The following is an 18,772-nucleotide window of genomic DNA, read 5'->3' on the forward strand; positions in this document are numbered from 1 at the left end:
ATTCTGAGTGCCATTGCCTGTCGGCGTAGTGTGCACGAGTATACTTCATGACCCAGAAAGCCCTCTTTTCCCCGCGCATGCGCGTTGTGCGTTTCCTGGTCTGAATAACTCATCCGGTGCTCGTAAATATTGTTATACACGAAAGATATGCAAAAAAAATGCCTTGGTCGCATCACGAAATTTTGACCGCATCACAGGCAAATTATTCGATCGAAATTTCCCCCGTAAGACGAGCATTTTGTATGACGAGCGGTCGTATGATGAGGTACCACTGTATTTTTTTAAAAGTATTAAAGTCCAACCAAAAAGCATTTACAGCCCCCCCCCGACACACACACACTGACTAATGCACGTTATTATGAAAAGAATTTATATTTTTGTGTGTCTATTTTTAATAGGTGTGGCCAAGGTCAGAGTTCAAATAGCCAACGTCAAAGCCCAAGATGGCTGACGAGCCAGGAGGCAGCACGCTCGTGCACTGCAGAGCGGCTCAAAAGTGACCATTTGCCGAAGAAAGCCCGACAAAGTTCTTACAGGACGATGCAGCACATTCGGTACGTTGTCATTTGGGCTTTTGGAAGCCCCACTTCTCGTCTTAAGACTGATAAGAGCATGATTTGTTGACGTGATGTAGCCAGCCCCGTGTGTGTGTGTGTGTGCAGACGGCAAAATGTTTGCAAACAAATTGGCTACATTGCGTTACCGATTGCTCTTTGTTTAAAAAGAAATCATTCCATTGTGTGTTTCAGTCCCTCAACGAGCACAGACTGCTGGGAAACATCAAGAATGGGGCTGGCCCAAACCACCAGAAAGGAATAGCTTGTCGACGCCATAACAAAGTGAGTCATTTTTAAATAGTTCCCATTTTCTCTATCCGTGTCATATTTAAACGTCAGCGTTCAGTATTCAAGGCTTTGCGCAATTGGCTCGTTTTTCATCATGATACATTCAACTTTTGAATGAAAACACTGACTAGCTTGGTGTTTTTTTAATAGCAAAAACCTGTGGATAAGTCACCCACACAAATGCCATTAGTGGACGTGTAAGGAAGAAACAGTAATCCCTCGATTATCGCGGTTAATGTAGACCACACATGGCTGTGATAAATGAAAAACTGTAAAGTAGGGTCATCCCTATTGAATTGAATTTAAAAAAAATACTATAGTGGCAAGTGTAGGAGTAGCTTCCGCTTGTGAGTTTCACATCTTTCTGAACTTACAAATGATAATCGAACATAGGCTTTGTCATCATCATTGACTCGACAAAAGCCTAATTGTCATCCTACCCAGATAAGTGCGTATGACGAAATTGGTCATTGGTACAAAAAAATCTGCCATGTAGTGGAACTGTGCACTCAAATCGATGATATACTTTTACCCCGTTAACTTTCTTAAAGACCATAGGGCTTGGACCGTTTCATTTTTAGTTTTAAATGTGGTTTTGACAAAACCTAAGTGACATTTATTCAACAACAGTGCAGGTGTCATTTTTGACTCATTTAAACAAAAACGGAAGCTTTTTGGATATTTATTTTTTCAGAATGAATGGATTTGAAATAATTGACTGAAAAACTCGAGGCAGAAGTAGGATTTATTTGATTAATTATTTTCATGTCATTTGAACCTTGTGGACCCCTGTCCTGTGTGTTTTCTATATTTAACACCACATCAAGATCCTGATTATTTGTTTGTGGAGGAAAACATGAAAAATAGACTGGATAAGGGGCCTTTTAAAGACTCCGATCATTTTTTAGTCGTTCCCTCGGTGCGTCCGAGTACATATCGCCCTTCTTAATTTGACAGGCCCCTGTTTTGTCAGCGTGATGGACCCACCGCGAGTCACTAATAGGGCACTGAGACCACCAGCAAAGGCACCAGCCAGGGAGGGAGGGAGGGAGGGAGGGAGGGAGGGCCCCGCGGTGCTAGCCCGCCCGCCCGCCCGCATCAACCTCCACGTCTCTCGGGGGCGATGCGGGCCGAAGCGAGAGGGGGTCAGGGCTGGACTGGTCAGGAGGCGACATCGCCGTCACACCAGACTGGATGGGGCCTCCGTGCTGACACCCTAACCCTATACTGTAAGAAACCCCCTCCCTCGCCGCCACCGCTACCCAGACTAGAGGAGAGTAAAAAGAACAGCCAGCCAGTGGGGGGGGGGGATCTACTGTAATGACTGCGCCTGCCTGCCTGCCTGCCAATCATGCGCAAAGATACAGTCTTGGCATAGCCAGGGAATGACCTCAACGTTGTGAACTATTCATTTTGTGGGTGTGTTGGACTGACTGACTGACTGACTGACAGTGGCCCGTGAAGTTGTGATCAATTGAAATCGGTAGCTGGTGGCTTCTATTTGGTGACCTAAATTAGCTTCACTTTTGGTACAGTAACCAAATTGACAAGTTGGAAGCAGGATTTGATGGTATCTGATTGACAGAATAAGAAGTTTGCCAAAAGAGCTTTAGACTACAAGTTAATGAGGGCAGACAGGATTTGAAGATCTAAGGGATATATTTTTTTATCTGAGAAGACAAGGGTCAAGTTTGAAGGTGATGTTGGCCAGAGGTGTCCAAACCTGTGTTTTGGCAAAACCTAAAAAACATCCTGCCAGTGCACATGCGCAGATCGGTTAAAAACGGCAAGTACTAACTATTTTTGTTTTTTAATTGTATTTGACCTTTTCATTGCTTCCAAATATTTATGCCGTGGCTTTTCTTGTCATATCTTTTAAAGCTTTTGTGTTTTCGGCTGGTACCTTTAAAGCTGAATGGTGATCTCTTGACCACATGACTCACATCATCTAATTATACCACAATCGTTTCGTATTTCTACCTGTAACTATTTTCATTTATTTAAGGGATTTTTAGTCCATTCCATTTGGACGGCATGGGTAGAAGGCAAATAAATGGCTGGATTTTTCGGCATTTATTCTCAAGTTAAAATACAAATAAAGTAAGGTCATTTTTCAACCCGCGTCATTGGTCCGTACACGTTAGCGTAATGTCCCGGGAAATCCGGTGACGGCCGGCACAAAAAGCGCCGGCCGACGTTTGCTCGGTCGGTCGGTCGGGGTGACAAAGCGAGCGGCGGGATCCGACGGCCTCCGCTAGCTAACGCTGGATGACGTCACGCCAATAGAGTGGAAGTGAAGGCGGCGCCGTCCATCTGTCTGTCTTTCTCTGCAGCGTGGCGCCGCATCTCTTCGAGGTCGGCGGGAACATCGGCGAGTGGCGGCTCCACCCACACTGCATCTTGTTGGACGTGTACGGCGTCAAACCCGGCTGCGACTGGCTGGTCAAACCCTGAGTCCCGGTCCGTCCGTCCGTCCGTCCGTCCTCCACGTCCCGGGGCGGGCGCTTAGGAGCAGGCCATGCCATCCATGTGCGACTCCTCGGCGGCCATGGCGGCCGCCTGCAAGGCGTCGGCGTCGCTCTGAAGAGGGTTCCCCAACTTCCTCTCGCTGTGCATGTTGTTCTCGTGTCGCTTCAGATCCGACGCCTGGGCGGGAACAAAAAGTGGCGGTCAGCCGGGCCCCCCAAAAAAGAACAAACTTTGAAATGGTGGCATTTGATTCCCCCGATCTCACAGTCTGCTCTTGTTCTTTGACACTTTGGGACACTTTGAAATAACCAAGTCCATTTCCCAGCTAAAACTGGCGGAGACTGAAATTCTAAGCACTCCATTTTACCATGGATCAACATGCATGTTTGCCAAGAAGCCCGCGGCAGACGGATGGAGTCCACGTACCTTGGCGAAGGCCTTGGTGCACGACGCGCACACAAAAGGCTTTTCTCCTCGGTGCCTCCTCTCGTGATCTTTCAGGTGAGACTTGTGTTTAAAAGCCTGCAGACGGACGGCACGGGACGAGACGGGTGAGGAGTGGACGATGGGACCCGGGACACGAGACGCGAGACCTCGGCTCGCGCACGCACCTTGTCGCACATCTGACAGGCGAACGGGCGCTCGTTGCTGTGGACTCTCTCGTGTTTCTTCAGGTCCGGAGCCCGGATGAAGGATTTGCCGCAAACGTCGCAGCGGTACGGCTTGAAGCCCGTGTGGATCTTCAGGTGTTCTGCGAGGAAGGGGACGACGTCACGTGGGAAGACCCGGCCGGCACGGCCCGTCGGCGTTACCTTTCAGGTGAGCGTGGGTGGTGAAGGCTTTGGCGCAGATCTCGCAGGCAAAAGGTCGCTCGGCCGAGTGGAGCTTCTCGTGCTTCCTGGAGACCAAAGGCGGCGTGTCAGCTGGGTGCCAGGATGGGCCGTGACGTGACGTGGCCTGGCCCGAGGAGCCCTGACCCACCCTACCTGAGTCGGGATTCGTCCAGGAAGGTCTTGGCGCACACGTGACAGGCCAGCTGGTCCCGGTGCCCGTAGAGGAGATACTCAAACTTCATGTCGGCGGTGGCCCAACCGGGCGGCTGCTCGTCCTTCACCTCCCCCATGCTGTCGAACGTCAGCGTCTGGGTGGCGTGGTGCTCCGCCCCCAGCTCCTTGGGTTCCGTCTCCATGTCCGGCACCACGTCCTGGTCGTAGCAGGCCACCTGGGGGGCCGGCCGGCCAACGCCCGGGTGGGACATTTCACCCCGAGGAACGGCAAGAAAACACCGTTCGGGCGAAAGGCCGCCCCGGGAACTCCGCCTACCTTGTGGACGTGCTCGTTGGCCAGCTCCTTCAGGATGGCCTCCTGCTCGCGCAGCGCCGCGTCGGGGGACTTGTCCATCTCCTGGTTGGCGCCGGCCCCCGCCAGCTCGTCCGCCACGGGCGCCACCTCGTGCTCCCCGAGAACCTGCCCAGATATACGCTCGCCTCAGCACGCCGTTGAGCGAAAGGGGAGGGGGAGGGGGAGGGGGGTTGCGGGGGCCGGGGAACTGACCTCGGCGTCCGCCACCAGCTGAGCTTCGGGAGGGAGCGCCATCTTGACGATGTCGAAAGGAAACTTGTCTTTGTCCTCGGACGGCGCGTCTTCTCGTTTCTGATGGAGAGATCAATTTTGTAGATCCCAATGGATCCCCGAAAAGCCAGCCGTCGACGCCGCCGTTGAACACGAGGCGTACCTGCGAGCAAAGTTTGTCCAAGAAGCGAATGCCCAGAATTTGTCCCGACGACATCATCAGGTTGATGTCTCTCTTCTTGACGGAGATCTTGGCCGTGTACATGTAATTCAAGACCTCTTCGAAGATGTCCGAGCGGATGAAGTCGATCTCGATGACGGACGAGTTGTCCACCTGGAAGAAAGGCCTCGCTGAGTCGGCGGCATCGGCCAGGGCGGTGGCGACGACGACGACGACGACGGCGACGGCGGCTTGCCTACCTCGTGTTTTTTAAAGAGCTTTTTAAAGTAGTTGGAACAGGCGGCCAGGACGCAGCGGTGAGCGCGGAACTTGACGTCTTCCACCACCACGGCGATGTCACAGTGCTCGCCCTCCAGCCGCTGCTCGTTCAGCAACTTGAGGAAGACGTTCTTGTGCTCTTCGTCCACGTACTTCACCGTCTCGGCCATCTGGACCTCGGGCGGGAAAAACATCCTCGGCTCAGACCCTCTTCTCGGGTGACCTTTTACCCCTGACGCCTTCTTTCGTGCGGGACTCATAAGTGAGTCCACTCAATAATAATGTGTATAATTTAGTTGTTGTTTTTTTTATTAAATTGAGCTCAAATAGTTACTTTTTTTGCTCCAAGATCTACTTTTTAATGAGGCAACCTCTCCCTGCCTTCTACTTGGTTGTCATGGTTACAATTCAGGGCTGGGCCAAGCGTTCCTCACGGGCGGCTAGGCGGCTACGCTGCGGCTGGCTAAAGCTTTTGGCTCGACAAGACACAGTTGAAGTTGAAGCAGCGGGGGTTGGGCTGCTGAAACAAGCACCAGCTGATTGCAATCCACTGATTGCACTTGCAACATACCAGAATGGTAGAAAGGTATCACACTGTGACTTACTGCGGCGGGGGTGTTCCAACTATTTCGCTTTAACATCCACTCTCCATTCATGCCAAATTTGTAAGAGCTTAGCTGAGGAAATGGACAGAGGGGAGGGATCAAAATGTTATATTATCTACCCAATAATTGTACCTTGGCCATCTAGCCATTTACGTCGTGGGCAGCCCTGATTTAAATGAGGCAACCTCTCCCTGCCTTCTACTTGGTTGTCATGGTTACAATTCAGGGCTGGGCCAAGCGTTCCTCACGGGCGGCTAGGTGGCTAGGCGGCTACGCTGTGGCTGGCTAAAGCTTTTGGCTGGACAAGACACAGTTGAAGTTGAAGCAGCGGGGGTTGGGCTGCTGAAACAAGCACCAGCTGATTGCAATCCACTGATTGCACTTGCAACATACCAGAATGGTAGAAAGGTATCACACTGTGACTTACTGCGGTGGGGATGTTCCAACTTTTTTTCTTTAACAGCCACTCTCCATTCATGGGAAATTTGTAAGAGCTTAGCCCGGGAAATGGACAGAGAGAGAGAGGGGGATGAAAATATTATTGTTGTGCTATCGACCAATAATAGTACCTTGGTCATCTACGTTAGATTATATTCGAACTTAATTTCAATTTCTTGGGCACCCCTCACTTACTGCGGTGGGGGTGTTCCAACTTTTTTGCTTTAACATCCACTCTCCATTCATGGGAAATTTGTAAGAGCTTAGCACGGGAAATGGACAGAGAGAGAGAGAGAGGGGGATGAAAATATTATTGTTGTGCTATCGACCAATAATAGTACCTTGGTCATCTAGGTTAGATTATATTCGAACTTTATTTCAATTTCAATTTCTTGGGCACCCCTGCTCTATAGGTTTTGGGGTGTTAAGATTTGACACTGTGTTTTGCACCCGCCGTGTTTTTTACTTCGTGTGTGGGAGAGTCGGCATGACAAGTTGACCGTGCCCTGTGATTGGCTGGTGACCAGTCCAGGCAACGGATGGTGATGCTCTCGAAAGGAGGGAGGGAAGGAGGGAGGGAAGGAGGGAACTTTTGTTTTGGCTCGCGGGCGGGCACGCGCCTCGGTGCGTGTTATGGTGACGTCACTCAGAGCTAACGATTAGCACGGGGCAGCTAAGAGGCAAAGTGGAAACAAAAAGGCAGGCTTTAGACAGCGAGCGCTGCGCCACAGGAGGGGGGACGAGCTAGCCGCTAGAGGCTAGCCGCCGTCGCTCGTCAAAAGAGCAAATGTCAAAAACGCCACCGTGCGAGCACTCGTCTCGTCTTGTCTCTGAGCTTAAGGCCCCCCCGAGCAAAGCTAGGACGTTGGCCTGGCTCAGTTTGTTGGCTAGCTTGCGCCGTTTAATGGCTGGCGGCCTGTCCGAGCGACTCAAAGACACAAAATGGCGCTGTCCGTGTCAATCGACTCGGCTGGGCTCTCGTAGAGAGGCCGGCCGTTCGGTGCCTTACGCTCTCCCTCTGCGCGCGGCCGATCGCGTTCGGGAGCGAGACGGAGGACATGCACGAGGGCGGGCGGGCGAGTGAGCGAGCGAGCGACCGTGAACGGCGGCTCGAGAACGCGCAAGGAGCCATCCCCGCGAACAGGGCGCGAGCGCGGGCGCGGCGACGGCAGTGTCGGCGACGACGACGGACTCCTTACCTCGGTGCCGCGCGGCCGCCCTCGCTCCCGTCGCCGTGGCCGCCACAGCCGGCCCGCCCCCCACCACCACCACCACCACCCCACCCCAACAGCTAGTTGAGCAGCGCTCCGATGGCTCCGGGTTCGAGCCTCCTGGTGCTTTTTTCCAGATCTTATCGACGATGAAGAAGATTATGATGATGATGATGTCGTCGTCGTTGTTGTCGTCTTTGTCGAGGCCGCGCTTTCCGCCTGTACGCCAAGATCCCGAACGGTGCCTGCTGCCCTCACCTCACCGCGCATGCGCGCTCTTTTCACGCGCAGCGGCCTGCTCCGGCTTGTCTTGGCCTGTTCCTGGCCTGGCCTGGCCTGGCCTGGCCTGGCCTTTGGGGAGCCCGCAAGAGCTGCGCTCGCCCACTCCGTCCAAACCTGACCCGCTTAAGGCTTCCTCTTCCCCCGATAGCATGATAGCTCCACTTGATTTGTTGTTGCTGGAATTTTGCTCGACGGTTTGATTCCCGGCTGCGACTATCTGCCTCTAGAGGACAGCACTGACCCCCCGAGCCTTTGGATCCCTCCCGACCCCACTGGCATCACCAGTCACACAGAAAAGCTTCTTCAGTGACTACAATGAAATAGATTGGACGTCTATTAGCGTCGAGGGCAGCCAATGACAAACAGCACGACTGTATGTGATTAAACAAAGCAAAAAAGTGAAAGAAATCATGGGATGCCAGCCCCCCCAAATGCATTGGACGTCTACATAGTATTGATCAATAGTAACAATCCGTCACGCTCAGTGAATTGCCATTGACGGCGATAAATGTCCAATCCTTGGTCCATTTGCCGCTACCGGGGAGTCTCGTAGAGGAAAACACCAAAGTTCTACAGGAACAAAATAAAGAAAAATCCTTCAAGTTTTCAATGAAGCAAAGTGTTGGAGCGCCCCCACCCGTCCTGTGCGTCGTGACGTCACTGCGTCAAAGAAATGACGTGGGTTAAAAAAATAAATAAAAAAACAGCAGCAGCAGCAGCAGCAGCACCATCACCATCCCGGCGGCGGGGGGCGTGCATGCGATTGAGCGAGTGAGCGTCCCGGACGCATCCAGTCGTCGTCGAGTCAGGTAGGCCACTTTCTAACCTTCACCTTGACGAAAACGTTTGAACCGCGAGCGCGTGCGTGCGTGCGTGCGTGCGTGCGAGCGTGCGTGCGTGCGAGCGAGCGAGCGCTTGCCTCATCATTAGTTTCACGGATGCACTTGCTTCATCATGCTACAGCTGCATCTGCCCGGTCGGTGCTCGCTAGTACTCGGACGAACGAACGAACGAACGAACGACCGACCGAACGATCGAATGAGCGAGCGGCTACTTGGGGTGGTGGGGTGTTTCCTCCCTCCCTCCCCGCAATGGGCCGCGCCACGTCGCGCCACCTTGCACCACCTTGCACCACCTTGCACCGTCCTTGCATTTTCAGCCAGTCAGAATGCAATCGACGTTTAGCCCAGAAGTTCAACTTTTTCATTTGATCTCGTTTGAGTCCATGGATTTGGGTCCGCCCATCCGCCAACCAATGGCAGCCAATATTGTGGGGCAGCTGTCGACTCAACCCGACATCACCAAGTGTCATTTGTCAAGACCAAAACCTGACGCGTTGGTTCGCTTTTGGGTGGGATGGTCATATCCCACCACCAGTATTTTTTGGGAGTTGAATACGTTGCTCCAACCACCAACTGACGCCCGGTCCGTTTTGATCGGGAGGGGCCGGCGAACACATTCCCTCCCGTTCAAAACCACGGTCCCACTCCCACCTTTCCGCTTCCAATGGATTTGGGCCGCCGGCTTTTTCCGTCGTGCCGCCCCGCCCCTCCCCCCCAGGTCGCTGACCCACATCAGGCAGAGCGCCACTCCTAATCCCTTTTTCCCGTCGCCATAGCGACCCATGCCCGACAGCTGGACTGCTCAAAAGATTGACGCTGGTCAAAGCAACCCTTTTGCCCATCGTTTTCCATCCCGCTCGTGGTGAGCCCTCGCGTCGCCATGACCACCGAGGGACGGGAGCCTCGGGAGGCGGAGTCTCTCCCGGACGGGGTCGCCGCGCAGGTAAGAACGGGCGCCGGCGACGACGGGGCCGCGCCGAGCTGACGTGTCTCCGCGCTCAGGGCGGCGGCGTCCGGGACTTTCCGTCGCACGTTCCGCCGGTCAGAAGGTCCATGAGTTTCAGGACGGCGCAGACGAAAGTCACCCTGCTGGACGGGAGCGTTTTTAGCTGCACGCTGGAGGTGAGCGCGCCGTTGCCTCGCCATCGCCTTGGCCGCTTTTGTTGGCATTTGTCCACATTTGAGCCACTTGTGGCTTTGCAGAAACGAGCTCACGGTCTGCAGTTGTTGGACAAAGTGTGCGAGCACGTCAACCTGCTGGAGCGAGACTACTTTGCCTTGTCCTTCAGAGACGTGGACGACAACAAGGCACGCTTGGCCGTAAACGCGCGGCCACCTGCTTCCCCGCGGTCGCCCGCTTCCCCGCGGACGCCCTTCCCCTCTCATTTCTCTCTTTCTCGCTCGTAGAACTGGCTGGATCCCGGGAAAGAGATGAAGAAACAGCTGAGAGGTCCGTCGTCCAGTTCCCTCCCGGGCCCAAATATTTGGTCATATTTGACTTGTTTGGGTTTTTGTGTGCCGGCAGGCGTCCCCTGGAATTTCTCCTTTGACGTCAAGTTTTACCCCCCCAACCCCGCTCGGCTCTCCGAGGACCTCACCAGGTAGGTCACCGCCTTGGCCCCTCCTCCGGTCCCTCCCCCTAGCCCGGACTTTTGCGGGCGGGCAGGTACTTCCTGTGCCTGCAGCTGCGGCGGGACGTGGCCTCGGGCCGACTCCCGTGTTCTTTCGCCACTCACGTGGTCCTGGGATCCTACACGCTTCAGTCGGAGCTCGGCGACCACGACCCGGGTGAGGGCGGACGGTCCGGCCGCCAAAATCCCAGCGGCGCCGCCTCTCCTCACGCCCTCCTTCCATCCTTCAGACGAATGCGGCTGGGATTACGTCGGGGAACTTTGCCTGGCTCCCAACCAAAGCAAGCAAATGGAGGAGAAGATCGGCGAGCTTCACAAAAGTCACAGGTGGAGACGCCCGCTCCGCCCGCTCAGCTTTGCCCACCGGGGGGCTTTCGGGCCCACGGCTGATAGCCTCCGCCTGCCTTCAGAGGAATGACGCCGGCCGAAGCCGAGATGCTTTTCCTGGAAAACGTCAAGAAGCTTTCCATGTACGGCGTGGACCTTCATCACGCCAGGGTAAATAGGGTCCGCGCGTTTATCCGGCTTCCTTTTGTACGCCTTTGACCGCCGCCGCCCGGTCCGTTCGTGCTTAGGACTCGGAGGGCGTGGCCATCGCGCTGGGCGTCTGCGGTAGCGGCCTACTGGTCTACAGAGACCGTTTGAGAATCAACAGGTTTTCCTGGCCCAAGATCCTGAAGATCTCCTACAAGAGAAACAACTTCTACGTCAAGATCCGACCCGAAGAGGTGAAGTCCCCGAGATGGAGCGGAGACGGGTGGCGCCGAAAGGCGGCACGGCCGTTGACTTGGCGCTCTTCCTCGGTGTCCAGTTTGAGCAGTTTGAGTCCACCATCGCCTTCAAGCTCCTCAACCACCGAGCGGCCAAGAGGTTGTGGAAAGTCTGCGTGGAGCACCACTCCTTCTTCAGGCAAGCGAGCGCCTCCGTGGGCCGGCCGGCCGGCCGGCCGGTCCCAAGACCGTCCCGAGACCGTCCCATCTGACCACCATCCACCGGCCGACCCTTCTGTCTCTCTCAGGCTGGTCTCCCCGGAAGAACCTCCCAAGCGTTTTCTCAATCTGGGATCCAAGTTCCGCTACAGCGGGCGCACTCAAATCCAAAGCCGCAGAGCCAGCGCTCAGATTTCCAGGCCGGCGCCCAACTTCCCGAGATGCGTCAGCAAGAGGAACTTGCTGAGTCGCAGTCTGGACGGAGGTACGTTTTGGACACGGCAAAGCAAAACACGCACATCGGGCCGCTTCACGATTGAGTCGAGGCGTGCGTGCGTGCGTGCGCTCGGCGACCCGTCTTTGGGGAGTGCCTTCTTTTTGTTGTGACCAGAGATTGAATTGGTCCTCAGCTCCGAGCGACACGCCCCCTTCCTCTGTGAGTGGCTCTCCCGCCTTCTCTGGAAGCGCTCGAACAGGTAGCAGTCCAGGACTCCGCCAATCCAGTGCCCGCGCAGGGCCACGATTGGCGGCGGTTCCCACGCATTTCCCCGCACGGCTTCCGTCTGGCCGCGGGCGGGAAAGCGTCGCCGTCGGCCGGCGGCCCCTTCCCTTCCTTCGCGCCACTCGCCCGAGCCGCCGAGCTCGACGGCGCCACGGCCTTTCCCGACTCCATTCGCACGTCTCGCGCAAAGCCGAGTGGCCAGCCTCACATTGAAATAAGCCAGCCCCACCTCCGGGGTCGCGGCGCCAAGAGCCGACGTCGCGGCCCCGGTCCTTCCGCCGCCCAAACCTCCTTTGCGCTTGGGAGGGAACGCCGGCGTCCGCGCCGCGTGGGATCGAGCCGATCGGCCGCTACCCTGGCTGCTTTGCATGCGTCCCCGCGTGCGGAACGTGAAACGGGCGTGGCGTGGCGGCATTCGGGACGGCTGACCGCCCGTCTTTGTGCCCGCGTAGACATGTGCTCGGGTCTCTACGTGGTGTCCAAAGCCATGACCGTGGGCGACCTCATCGCCACGGTGACGCCGGAGAAGAGGAGGGAGGGGCGGAACGACGTCGGAACCCATCGGGAAAGCGCCGTTGCCGTTGGTGAGTGGAAAAGTCCCACCAAAAAACCCGCTTTGGCTTTTCTTCCTCCGGTCATCTCCTTTTCTCTTTAGTCGAGGAGGTGCGTGAGCGTCTCAGGGCGGAGGAAAAGGCGGCGCCGGGGGCGGAGGAGAAGGTGGAGCGAGGAGCCAAGCTAAAGGTGGAGCTAAAGGTGGAACAAAAGGCGGAGCAAGAACCGCCGCCAGACGCCGAGCCAGCGGAAAAGGAAGCCGAGCCAGAGAGGGAGGAGACGGAGCCAGATCCGGAGACGGAACCCGAGCAAGACGGGGACCTGAGCAAAGTCACCGAGGCGTCGGAAAGTCCGTCCAGCGCCGAGCGCCTCGACGGCAAACTTCACAACGTGGGTACAAAAAGACAATAGTGAAGGCAATCTTTACGTATGCTTCCGCCTCTCGTCCATTTCTTCGGGCCTTCAGACGGAACCGACGGAAACGGCGGACGGAGACCTGACCGCCACCGAGGTGACGACAACCACCGACGGCGGCCGGCGGAACGCTTCAGAGTGAAGGTGACTAACGCCTCTGTCTTTGCATCAGTCGGAGCAGGAAGAAGACGTCTCGGCCGGCGACGAGCGGGTAAGACTCGCCGCCTTTCGGGGCCGTGCCGGGACTCCCATGGCCGCCCCGCCTGCGTCCGCAGCGAGCGCCGCCGCCGCCGCCTCTGAGCCGGGTGGAGAAGCCGGCGAGCGCCATCGGCGACCTGCGCCGCTCTTTCCTGGAGGGCGGCGGCCCGACCGCCGGGCCCACCGAGTGGGATAAGCGGCTGGCGGCCTCGCCCGTCCGCCGAATGGACGAGTCGCCGATGATCGAACCGTTGGAAGCGGACGAGGTGAGGCCGGCCGGCGCCAGACCAAATTCCTGCAATGTTTGTTCGATGGGCCGTACGCTGTGGCTGGCTAAAGCTTTTGGCTCGACAAGACACAGTTGAAGTTGAAGCAACTTTTTTGCTTTAACATCCACTCTCCATTCATGCTAAATTAGTAAGAGCTTAGCCCGGGAAATGGACAGAGAGAGAGGGATCAAAATGTTATATTAGCTACTCAATAATCGTACCTTGGCCATCTAGCCATTGACGTCGTGGGCAGCCCTGATTTAAATGAGGCAACCTCTCCCTGCCTTCTACTTGGTTGTCATGGTTACAATTCAGGGCTGGGCCAAGGGTTCCTCACGGGCGGCTAGGTGGCTATGCTATGGCTGGCTAAAGCTTTTGGCTCGACAAGACACAGTTGAAGTTGAAGCAGCGGGGGTTGGGCTGCTGAAACAAGCACCAGCTGATTGCAATCCACTGATTGCACTTGCAACATACCAGAGTGGTAGAAAGGTATCACACTGTGACTTACTGCGGTGGGGATGTTCCAACTTTTTTACTTTAACATCCACTCTCCATTCATGGGAAATTTGTAAGAGCTTAGCCTGGGAAATGGACAGAGAGAGAGAGGGGGATGAAAATATTATTGTTGTGCTATCGACCAATAATAGTACCTTGGTCATCTACGTTAGATTATATACAAACTTAATTTCAATTTCTTGGGCACCCCTCACTTACTGCAGCGGGGGTGTTCCAACTTTTTTGCTTTAACATCCACTCTCCATTCATGCCAAATTTGTAAGAGCTTAGCTGAGGAAATGGACAGAGGGGAGGGATCAAAATGTTATATTAACTACCCAATAATCGTACCTTGGCCATCTAGCCATTTACGTCGTGGGCAGCCCTGATTTAAATGAGGCAACCTCTCCCTGCCTTCTACTTGGTTGTCATGGTGACAATTCAGGGCTGGGCCAAGGGTTCCTCACGGGCGGCTAGGTGGCTAGGCGGCTACGCTGTGGCTGGCTAAAGCTTTTGCCTCGACAAGACACAGTTGAAGTTGAAGCAACGGGGGTTGGGCTGCTGAAACAAGCACCAGCTGATTGCAATCCACTGATTGCACTTGCAACATACCAGAATGGTAGAAAGGTATCACACTGTGACTTACTGCGGTGGGGATGTTCCAACTTTTTTGCTTTAACATCCACTCTCCATTCATGGGAAATGGACAGAGAGAGAGAGGGGGATGAAAATATTATTGTTGTGCTATCGACCAATAATAGTACCTTGGTCATCTACGTTAGATTATATTCAAACTTAATTTCAATTTCTTGGGCACCCCTCACTTACTGCAGCGGGGGTGTTCCAACTTTTTTGCTTTAACATCCACTCTCCATTCATGGGAAATTTGTAAGAGCTTAGCCTGGGAAATGGACACAGAGAGAGAGAGGGATCAAAATGTTATATTAACTACCCAATAATCGTACCTTGGCCATCTAGCCATTTACGTCGTGGGCAGCCCTGATTTAAATGAGGCAACCTCCCCCCACCTTCTACTTGGTTGTCATGGTGACAAATCAGGGCTGGGCCAAGCGTTCCTCACGGGCGGCTAGGTGGCTACGCTGTGGCTGGCTAAAGCTTTTGGCTGGACAAGACACAGTTGAAGTTGAAGCAGCGGGGGTTGGGCTGCTGAAACAAGCATCAGCTGATGGCAATCCACTGATTGCACTTGCAACATACCAAAGTGGTAGAAAGGTATCACACTGTGACTTACTGCGGTGGGGGTGTTCCAACTTTTTTGCTTTAACATCCACTCTCCATTCATGGGAAATTTGTAAGAGCTTAGCCCGGGAAATGTACAGAGAGAGAGGGATCAAAATGTTATTTTATCTACCCAATAATCGTACCTTGGCCATCTAGCCATTTACGTCGTGGGCAGCCCTGATTTAAAGGAGGCAACCTCTCCCTGCCTTCTACTTGGTTGTCATGGTGACAAATCAGGGCTGGGCCAAGTGTTCCTCACAGGCGGCTAGGTGGCTAGGTGGCTAGGTGGCTAGGCGGCTACGCTGCGGCTGGCTAAAGCTTTTGGCTTGACAAGACACAGTTGAAGTTGAAGCAGCGGGGGTTGGGCTGCTGAAACAAGCACCAGCTGATTGCAATCCACTGATTGCACTTGCAACATACCAGAATGGTAGAAAGGTATCACACCGTGACTTACTGCGGCGGGGGTGTTCCAACTTTTTTGCTTTAACATCCACTCTCCATTCATGCCAAATTTGTAAGAGCTTAGCTGAGGAAATGGACAGAGGGGAGGGATCAAAATGTTATATTATCTACCCAATAATTGTACCTTGGCCATCTAGCCATTTACGTCGTGGGCAGCCCTGATTTAAATGAGGCAACCTCTCCCTGCCTTCTACTTGGTTGTCATGGTTACAATTCAGGGCTGGGCCAAGCGTTCCTCACGGGCGGCTAGGTGGCTAGGCGGCTACGCTGTGGCTGGCTAAAGCTTTTGGCTGGACAAGACACAGTTGAAGTTGAAGCAGCGGGGGTTGGGCTGCTGAAACAAGCACCAGCTGATTGCAATCCACTGATTGCACTTGCAACATACCAGAGTGGTAGAAAGGTATCACACTGTGACTTACTGCGGTGGGGATGTTCCAACTTTTTTACTTTAACATCCACTCTCCATTCATGGGAAATTTGTAAGAGCTTAGCCTGGGAAATGGACAGAGAGAGAGAGGGGGATGAAAATATTATTGTTGTGCTATCGACCAATAATAGTACCTTGGTCATCTAGGATAGATTATATTCGAACTTTATTTCAATTTCAATTTTTTGGGCACCCCTGCTCTATAGGTTTTGGGGTGTTAAGATTTGACACTGTGTTTTGCACCCGCCGTGTTTTTTACTTCGTGTGTGGGAGAGTCGGCATGACAAGTTGACCGTGCCCTGTGATTGGCTGGTGACCAGTCCGGGCAACGTATGGTGATGCTCTCGAAAGGAGGGAGGGAGGGAGGGAACTTTTGTTTTGGCTCGCGGGCGGGCACGCGCCTCGGTGCGTGTTATGGTGACGTCACTCAGAGCTAACGATTAGCACGGGGCAGCTAAGAGGCAAAGTGGAAAGGAAAAGGCAGGCTTTAGACAGCGAGCGCTGCGCCACAGGAGGGGGGACCGGCTAGCCGCCGTCGCTCGTCAAAAGAGCAAATGTCAAAAACGGCACCGTGCGAGCACTCGTCTCGTCTTGTCTCTGAGCTTAAGCATCCCCCCCCCCCCCACCCCCCGCGCAAAGCTAGGATGTTGGCCTGGCTCAGTTTGTTGGCCTACCCGACTCGATAACTGGATAACTGCAGTTTGTGTTCCCGTGTGCGCAGCCGAGGCCTCCGTGGGATGAAATGTCTCCCGAGCTCAACGCCCTGCTCAAGTCGGCCAGAGAAGCAGCTTTTCCAGAGGAGGCGCCGCCGAAGGTGTTCGTTGGCTTCGCCGGCCTGGACCGCCACCGCGCCACCCTAACGCCACCCTAACGCCCTCCCGTCGTCCCCTCGCTTGTTTCAGGCTTTGGAGAGGACGAGGACCGCCGCTCCGGTCGCCGGGGAGGACGACTTCCTCATCCAGGTAGCCCCAGGAGCTTTCGGGGGACTCGTTCGTGTCGATGAGGCCGCGGAGGCCCTAGTCAGGGACGTGATGATGGAGGCCCGACGGGCTAGCCGTCAATTTAAGTTCGACGACGACGACGACGAGCCGGGTAGCCGAGCTAGCGACGATGACGCTAGCGAGACGAGCCAAGACGCCATCAGCGTGTTAGCGCGGGTGGTGGCGGAAGACGCCACGGAGCCCGGATCGCCAGAAAGTGGAGGTCCGCGCCGCCCCGCCGCCGAATGGGACGGCGAAACGGCCAGCTTTCCCCAAGCGGACCGCCCCGAGGATTCCGACGACGACGGAGCTGGGCGGGGCGCTCGGGGAAACCTCCCTTTCCCGGCGCAACCGGCGCCGACCCGGCAGGGCTCCCGCGATCGAGGGCGGTCGGGGAACCCGGACCAGCGGGAACCTCTGGAAGAGGTAACGCCCACGCGCTCCCCGAAAGCTGTCCCGCATCAAGCCACTTTGAGTGAAGGCATTTTCATTGAAAGCAATTGTAATTTCCCCCTTCCTGTGAAGCCGTCCCTTTGAAGGCAGTCCCCGTGCAACCACATCCAGTGAACCAACCAGTTCCTCTGCATCCATCCAATCCCTGTGTTCCAGTTCCATTGAAACTGGGGAATATCAAAACGTTGCAAGCAGTTCCAATGAAACCGGTCTGGAAAGCTCCCGCAACAAAAGCAGTCCCCTGGCTTACCGCCACCCCCCCCCCCCCCCCCTTCCCCCCAAAACCCAACACGCCCCGCCCGCTCCCAGCAACCCAGTTCCAGCAAAAGAAGCGGGTTGGAGCGTAACTCCCAGTTAGAGCGAGCCATTTGAAGCATAACCTACGGCTTGATGACTTTGGAGCCGCTTTTGGTGGCTCAAATGGTGGTTTTGATGTGTCTTTGTCAGGTGGCCCCCCTGGCGAGGAAGACTTTGATGTTGGAAGCTTTGGGGGTGAGGACTCTTTTGGTCTCCCTTGGGGAACTTCCAAACATTTGGCTCCGGCAAAATCCATTCACGTGGGGATGAAATGCCGAACTTTCCGCGGATGGCCGGCTATGGACGCGTAAGATGGAGTTTGACCAATTGGTTCCGATGCCTTTCAGAGACGAGCGGACGCGGATCGGCCCGTGGGACCGCTGCTGCTGCTGACTTCGCAGACCTTTGCGACCGAGACGTCTGCCGGCTCTCAAGTGAGCAAGGTAAGGAAGGAGGAGCCTCAAAGTGGAAGGAAGCCCGAGTCCCTCCCGGCCGGCCGGACCTTGACCGTCGTCGCCCGTTGTCAGGTGGCCAGTCGAGGACTTTTGGAAACCAGGATCGAGAAGAGGATCGTGATCAGCGGAGACACCGAGATGGAGCCGGAGCAGGTGCGAGCTCCCGTCCGCCCGCCCGCCCCAGGACCGGTCCCGGTCGGTCGGTATCCACGTCCGTCTTTGTGTCTTTCAGGAAGCCTGAAGAAGAACCCAACGTTGATTGGAAGGAGCCGCCGCAGTCGGCGGGACCGCCCGGACCGCCCGGATCGCCCGGATCCTCATCTTTTGTTCCGTCGGACCGATTGCAAATTCCCCATGTAGCATGATCGGCGGCGCGCTCAGCTTAGCGGCCCAAATTGTATCGCAAAGCGTTTCAGGGCTGAGACGAATCAAAAGGGCCTTTTTGTGGGCGTGGCGTGGCGGCCCGGCAACTTAGAACTAACGCTGGTGTCTGCGTTTGCCACGTTAGCATGCCGGTCTGGCTCGTTAGATTAGTTTATTTTCCATGCAAATATTTATTGGCACTGATGCTTAAACTTTAGCTCTCTGGCTATTTCAATAGTACTGTCATGACTTTCCCGTGCTCCGCCTGATTTTTGTGACACTGGCTGTGGATCTGGCTCTATTTATCACTCTTCAAACGTCACGTTACCATTGACATAATAAAACAATGGTGTCATCCCTCGCCGCCGTCCGTACTTTTCACCAAACTCTCAAATCCGGA

General features: G+C 55.0%; 2 protein-coding genes and 1 long non-coding RNA gene across 8 annotated transcripts; 2 read left to right on the top strand and 1 right to left on the bottom strand.

Annotated features, from left to right (window-relative positions):
- The first annotated feature begins 404 nt into the window (after window positions 1–404).
- Window positions 405–4,827, top strand: LOC144091691 (uncharacterized). The gene is made up of 3 exons (XR_013305814.1): window positions 405–554; window positions 750–839; window positions 3,179–4,827. It is a non-coding gene; the product is annotated as an uncharacterized LOC144091691 (long non-coding RNA).
- zbtb14 (zinc finger and BTB domain containing 14) lies at window positions 2,900–8,096 on the bottom strand. 6 transcript variants are annotated; one of them, XM_077624238.1, is made up of 10 exons: window positions 7,568–8,096; window positions 5,307–5,501; window positions 5,050–5,220; window positions 4,869–4,967; window positions 4,638–4,781; window positions 4,301–4,536; window positions 4,127–4,212; window positions 3,926–4,065; window positions 3,741–3,836; window positions 2,900–3,491 (listed from the first exon to the last, which is right to left on the bottom strand). In XM_077624238.1, the coding sequence occupies exons 2-10, from the start codon at window positions 5,493–5,495 to the stop codon at window positions 3,351–3,353; spliced, it is 1,302 nt and encodes a 433-aa protein (XP_077480364.1). In that variant the 5' UTR covers window positions 5,496–5,501; window positions 7,568–8,096; the 3' UTR covers window positions 2,900–3,350. The 6 variants fall into 6 exon arrangements, with proteins under 6 accessions (XP_077480364.1, XP_077480362.1, XP_077480361.1 ...); XM_077624236.1 differs by lacking the exon at window positions 7,568–8,096 and adding an exon at window positions 6,564–7,561; XM_077624235.1 differs by lacking the exon at window positions 7,568–8,096 and adding an exon at window positions 6,358–6,555.
- On the top strand, window positions 7,492–18,733 carry LOC144091687 (uncharacterized). Its single transcript, XM_077624232.1, has 24 exons — window positions 7,492–8,670; window positions 9,480–9,646; window positions 9,706–9,825; window positions 9,907–10,011; window positions 10,111–10,153; window positions 10,229–10,304; window positions 10,370–10,491; window positions 10,565–10,661; window positions 10,745–10,832; window positions 10,910–11,062; window positions 11,146–11,243; window positions 11,353–11,528; window positions 11,674–11,739; window positions 12,218–12,349; window positions 12,421–12,707; window positions 12,784–12,828; window positions 12,904–12,942; window positions 13,007–13,195; window positions 16,546–16,638; window positions 16,727–17,230; window positions 17,705–17,749; window positions 17,902–17,997; window positions 18,082–18,162; window positions 18,242–18,733. Exons 2-24 carry the CDS (start codon window positions 9,584–9,586, stop codon window positions 18,248–18,250), a joined length of 2,727 nt encoding a protein of 908 aa, XP_077480358.1. The 5' UTR covers window positions 7,492–8,670; window positions 9,480–9,583; the 3' UTR covers window positions 18,251–18,733.
- Window positions 18,734–18,772: the final 39 nt, after the last annotated feature.

The sequence above is a fragment of the Stigmatopora argus genome, chromosome 17 (assembly GCF_051989625.1).
Source record: "Stigmatopora argus isolate UIUO_Sarg chromosome 17, RoL_Sarg_1.0, whole genome shotgun sequence".
NCBI classification, from domain to species: domain Eukaryota; kingdom Metazoa; phylum Chordata; class Actinopteri; order Syngnathiformes; family Syngnathidae; genus Stigmatopora; species Stigmatopora argus.